The sequence below is a fragment of the Lupinus angustifolius genome, chromosome LG08, assembly GCF_001865875.1.
Source record: "Lupinus angustifolius cultivar Tanjil chromosome LG08, LupAngTanjil_v1.0, whole genome shotgun sequence".
Taxonomy (NCBI): domain Eukaryota; kingdom Viridiplantae; phylum Streptophyta; class Magnoliopsida; order Fabales; family Fabaceae; genus Lupinus; species Lupinus angustifolius.
In genome coordinates, this window is record NC_032016.1 from 2,339,680 (window position 1) to 2,345,686 (window position 6,007).

The 6,007-nt window shown below is 32.3% G+C and overlaps 1 protein-coding gene across 1 annotated transcript; it reads left to right on the forward strand.

Moving 5' to 3' along the window:
- Positions 1,692 to 5,508, forward strand: LOC109354748 (protein NSP-INTERACTING KINASE 1). Its single transcript, XM_019597450.1, has 11 exons — positions 1,692 to 2,056; positions 2,147 to 2,279; positions 2,363 to 2,434; positions 2,531 to 2,674; positions 2,774 to 2,845; positions 2,949 to 3,008; positions 3,130 to 3,227; positions 3,369 to 3,518; positions 3,615 to 3,956; positions 4,253 to 4,632; positions 4,931 to 5,508. Exons 1-11 carry the CDS (start codon positions 1,957 to 1,959, stop codon positions 5,246 to 5,248), a joined length of 1,869 nt encoding a protein of 622 aa, XP_019452995.1. The 5' UTR covers positions 1,692 to 1,956; the 3' UTR covers positions 5,249 to 5,508.

Here is a 6,007-nt window from a genome sequence, read left to right on the forward strand (position 1 = left end):
CTCATATACCATTAGTTTAGATATTATTTTCTCATATAATTAACTTAACATATGTGTCTAAACAAGGATGCATTTTCATTATTCTCTAACATACATTTCAATACCTAACATATACTTGGCTTTGGCTAAGGATTGTAGTTCCTCTAGTAGCATTATTTAACTATTAATTCTTAATATAATAATACTAACTAGTTGGCTAGGGACACATAAAAGAACCAAACATAATTTGCAGAAAAGATGTGGGTCACATAAAGAGAGAGATAAGGGAATGGCATTGGCAGCTTTTGCTTTTCAAAGTTTTACTCTTTTTGAACAATTTTAGGGGAATGACTGTCTATTATTTGAAAAGACCAAAATGACCCCCAAGTTTGATCCTTGCTGGCACTAGTGGGTTATGGAATCTATAAAGCACATCACAACCTATGTCATCAACCAACATTTACAGCACAAAAGAGAGAAAATATATTATTATAAAAACTTATATTTTTATATTAAATATAACTAAAGATATATTGATTTTTTTTGGTATAACTAAGCGGTGATGAAAATTCTGGATCATATCATGTGATGTGGTTATAATATTATAGTTGTAGTAATCATTACAATCGCATCATACCAATCACAATATACGACCACATCAGATCGCGACACAACCATATCATACCGCATTTGGGTCATATTAGGCTGCAACACAACCGTATCAGACCACGTCGATTCAAAAATATTTTTTTACTCACAAAATAATTCACATCGCAATGGTCGCAATAACCAAAATTTAAAACACTGTAATCAAGTGTATCTTTTACCCCATGACTAAAAAACTAATATCTTCAAGTTATGTGATTGCTCCATCTAACAAATGTTATTTACAAGAATCAAACTCTTAACTTTTGACAAGTAGGTCCTACACTAATATATCATATGGATATTTAATAACAAAGCCAACTGAGATTTTTATGGTTCATCCATAGTGGGTCACCAAATCCATCATCAATCTCGAACCCCTATAACAGAACACTCCATTTCTTATTCTTGAGATTCTCACATTCTCAATAACTTATTATTAAATAAATTGGCTTTATGACTTTACTGTATGGCCAAACTCAGGGAATTTTGGATTCTCCATAAGCATAATCCACTTCATACATAATCTGAATCAACTAATGACAAGTTTATGGGTAATTCAACAAAATATAAATAAAATTTTCAACTAGATACTCTAAATGAATTGAATATTTAGGATTGTGGTTCTTTCCACTAAAAATGGAAACAAAAATGCATAGTGGTTTTTATTTTATGTATATCTATATCAATAATAAAGGCTAATGATATCTCTCATGCTTTAGTACCCTTTATTAATCCTTTGCTTACTACTTTAGTAATACATATATAATTCATGAAAACTATTATATCATTACCTGTGTTTAAAGTTGTTCTATTTTCTGTTATATGCCAATAATATATTATCATATGAATAGAACAAAAAAGTAAGAAAAAATAGCATTTTAATTGGCTCTGGATATAGAATGAAACAATCGTTCAGGACATACGATCTGTATCTATACTTTCTAGGGCTGTGTTAGATTAACTAGCTAGTGAATTTCCCATTATATCCCTGCAATATTTATCACTGAAATCTCAACTTCAATGGGTACATTTTGCTGTTATAAGATTTTCATATTATATTTATATTATTTTCTTTACAGCTTCATGACTCAGTGACAAGCATGCTAGTTCACTTTATTATACTACAAAAAACATGCCTCTTTTTCCCTTTGGTCTGACACAAGATTTAGGTGAATGAGATTCTGTAATGGAAACTATTAAGTGGGTTTCTTTTCTTATTTTGTAAAGAACATTCATTTGAGAACTGTTAAAGTTTCAAGTAACATCCTTAACACTTTAACATCAAAGTGTCACTACCTAGTACTTGGTTCTTGAAAACTCAAAAATTCAATGGAGAAGCTAAGAAGTTTAGTACTTTGTTTTGTTACATTTTTCTTGTTTTGGAGCTTCACAAATGCTTTGCTTTCTCCAAAAGGAGTAAACTTTGAAGGTAAACTTGAAATTTTCCACTTACCCTATTGCTTCATTGACATCATAGGAAGTGTTTTGAACTTGTTTCTATGTCTATTTTTCAATGCAGTGCAAGCTTTAATGGGCATAAAAAATGGTCTAGTAGATCCACATGGTGTTTTAGATAATTGGGATGCTGATGCAGTTGATCCATGTAGTTGGACTATGGTTACTTGTTCTGCTGAAAACTTGGTCATTGGATTGTAAGTTTTTCTACAAAATTTCTATAAAGTTGAAATTTTTTTGAACAATTTTGATGAAATGAAACTCTTTATGGTTGATTTAGGGGCACCCCAAGTCAAAGTTTATCTGGTACTTTATCTCCAAGTATTGGTAACTTAACAAATCTTCAAATTGTGTAAGTAGTGAATAGCATTATACTATACTATTCTCAAGATAGGTGTTTGATATTTTCTAAGTTTTTATGTTTTAAGTTTTTGGACTTTTTTTTCAGGCTGCTACAGAATAATAACATAAGTGGATCAATTCCTTCAGAGCTTGGAAAACTTTCTAAGCTTCAAACTCTTGATCTATCTAATAACTTCTTTAGTGGTGAAATTCCTTCCTCTTTGGGTCACCTTAAAAGCCTTCAATACCTGTAAGCAAATATGAACTAATATTTGGAAGAAAAAAAAGCTTTTTTTAAGTGCTTATCTGTGATGTCTAAAAAGCTGAAAAGTTATTAAAATTGTTTCAGGAGGGTCAATAATAACAGTATTGTTGGTGCATGCCCAGAATCACTGGCTAATATGACACAACTTGCTTTTCTGTAATATTCAAAATCTCTTTCTTTTCTTATCTTATTGACTAATTCTCTTTATGTTTTCTGTATTCCTAACTATGATTTCCTTTTTTTCTGATTATGAATTCAGTGACTTGTCCTACAATAATATTAGTGGCCCTGTACCTAGAATTTTGGCTAAATCATTCAAGTAATTTTCTCTTCATCACTCTTTGTTTTTTATGTATGTACATTTATTTGTGCTTGGTTGAAATAGCAGAAAATTGAGTAATAATTGAAAATTTATTTCAAATCCTTTTTACCCTTTTCAGCATTATTGGAAACCCCCTTGTTTGTTCTACTGGAAAAGAACCAAATTGTCATGGAATGACACTGAAGCCTATGTCAATGAACTTAACCAACACCGAGGGTAAGATTTGTCTAGAGTTGTTCATGTTTTTCGGAAGTTACTTGCTCTTGCTTTGTGTCACTTTTTCATGTACTACTATTCTGTAATATATTCTGCAAAGTCATTGTTTTGATGCTGATATCTATGAGTTTGTTTCGTTAGATGGTTTATCTTCAGGCAGATCAAAAAGTCACAAAATGGCGATCGTTTTCGGCTTGAGCCTAGGATGCCTCTGCCTTATAGTTCTTGGTTTTGGACTTTTTCTTTGGTGGAGGCACAAGCATAATAAAGAAGCATTCTTTGATGTTAAAGGTACTTTCCACTTTGCATTTTCGAATTACTACAACATTTCAATAGAGATTAAGTATACATCATTATACAAGAATGTTTTATAAATGAATGTTTCAGACCGTCATCACGAAGAAATCTACCTCGGAAACTTGAAGATGTTCCAATTCAGAGAACTTCAGATTGCTACTCACAACTTTAGCAGCAAACACATACTTGGAAAGGGTGGTTTCGGAAATGTGTACAAAGGAGTTCTCTCAGATGGAACTCTTGTAGCTGTCAAGAGGCTTAAAGATGGCAATGCCGCAGGCGGAGAGATACAATTTCAAACAGAAGTCGAAATGATCAGTCTCGCGGTTCACCGAAATCTTCTTAGGCTATATGGGTTTTGTGTGACACCAACAGAAAGACTATTAGTTTACCCTTACATGTCTAATGGTAGTGTCGCTTCGCGTCTCAAAGGTAAGATCCATAGTTATTGGAATTCAGAGAATAAGTGAAGAAAGGAATAACGAATTTCATTGATCGAAAATTGATTATGAATTGTTTACAAAAAACTGTGTTTTTATACAAGCATTACAAGAGGAAACTCAGCCTAACAAACTAAACAAAAAGGCTAACAAACTAACAACTAACTAGAAAGTAAAGTGGATAACATAACTAACTAACTATATCCTTTAACAGTAGTAGAATTTCATACTCGAATTTTGGATACCTAATTACGATGCTGATTTTGATGTCGATTCGGTGATTTCCAGGTAAGCCAGTCCTAGATTGGGGTACAAGGAAGCAAATTGCCTTAGGAGCTGCAAGAGGACTATTGTACCTTCATGAGCAATGTGATCCAAAGATAATTCATAGGGATGTAAAAGCTGCAAACATATTGCTTGATGATTATTGTGAAGCAGTAGTTGGAGATTTCGGATTGGCGAAGCTATTGGATCATCAAGATTCACATGTCACAACTGCAGTGAGAGGCACTGTAGGGCATATTGCCCCTGAGTATCTATCCACAGGACAATCCTCTGATAAAACTGATGTCTTTGGATTTGGCATTCTCCTACTTGAATTGATCACAGGCCAAAAGGCTCTAGAATTCGGAAAAACATCTAACCAAAAAGGAGCCATGCTCGATTGGGTAAGCTTGTTTTCTTTTATTATTCATCTATGAGTCACAGATACTTCAAAATAGTTATCATATCCGTATCGCATGCTTCACCGATACTTTCGGATACTCCTAGCTAGGTTATACAACTTTTTTACTTGTAAATCATTGTTTCTGTATTTATGTTTTCGGCTAATTTTATTCATGCATGTGTCATATGGTATCTATATCGTATGTCGAATGTATATTTCTTGGTTATTCAGTAAGATCCTTCCTACTTCATGTCAAGTCGAATATTAAAACCGAAGTCCTTATATGTATGACATTTAAGGTAAAGAAAATCCATGTGGAGAAGCTTGAATTGCTTGTTGACAAGGATCTGAAGAGCAACTATGACAGGATTGAGCTAGAGGAAATGGTTCAAGTGGCTCTCTTGTGCACTCAATATCTTCCGAGCCATAGACCGAAAATGTCCGAAGTAGTTCGGATGCTCGAAGGTGATGGACTAGCAGAGAGATGGGAAGCTTCACAAAGAGCTGATACTTCAAAGTGCAAACCACATGAGTCCTCATTATCAGATAGATATTCTGATCTTACTGATGATTCTTTACTTCTAGTCCAAGCAATGGAGCTTTCAGGACCAAGGTGATTAGGTGAATTATGTAATCTTTTTTTTTATGTTACATTCTATTATGTTGTTCTCTTGTATTTTTAGTTTTCTAAAGAAAGAATGTGAAATTTAAGAGCATATGATAGTTGAATGAGTCTAATTACAAAAATTCCTTCAAGATTCAAAGGATTATATGTTTAGTATCAAATGTACAGAACCTTATTTGTTGAATGTTAATTTGTAATGCAAATTTTGTAATGTTAAAAATCAATGAAGCTTGTATTGTTTTTTGTGGTGAATTATGTTGTGTTTGTATCAACAATGATCTTAACTTGCTTGCTTTAGTTTTTCTCCTAATGGCTCAAGCTTATTGTAAATTTGATAGTGATATTTGTCTTTACCCCTTTTTTTTTGTTCCTTATTTCAATTTGTAAATTTAATTGATTGGTTATTTTATCTTCTAATACTTTCTCTAGTTCTTTTGTGTGTATATCAATTTTATGCACTAAGGGTATATTAATTTTATACATTGTTAATATATTATTCACAATTCATATTTAATCATCATTGAACGTGGATAAATAATTCAAATGAATGGCAGATGATATAGTGATTGTGTATGAATCTTTATATTGACTATTACATTCTTCCTAAATTGTGAACCAAAATATAATAGGTTCGATTTCTAGAAGCGTTATTTATTGGAATGGATAGTCATACACCCCGAAAGGATTAGTTCATTATATAAATGGTGAAGATATACCTTAGAACCAAAAAAAATTCTAAACCCTAATTAAA

Excerpts from the sequence above, each read along its gene's own strand:
- LOC109354748 (XM_019597450.1), top strand. The coding sequence starts at position 1,957 with ATGGAGAAGCTAAGAAGTTTAGTACTTTGTTTTGTTACATTTTTCTTG. Across the intron at positions 2,675-2,773 it reads CTTAAAAGCCTTCAATACCT|GAGGGTCAATAATAACAGTA; the intron begins GTAAGCAAATAT and ends AAATTGTTTCAG. Across the intron at positions 3,519-3,614 it reads AGCATTCTTTGATGTTAAAG|ACCGTCATCACGAAGAAATC; the intron begins GTACTTTCCACT and ends TGAATGTTTCAG.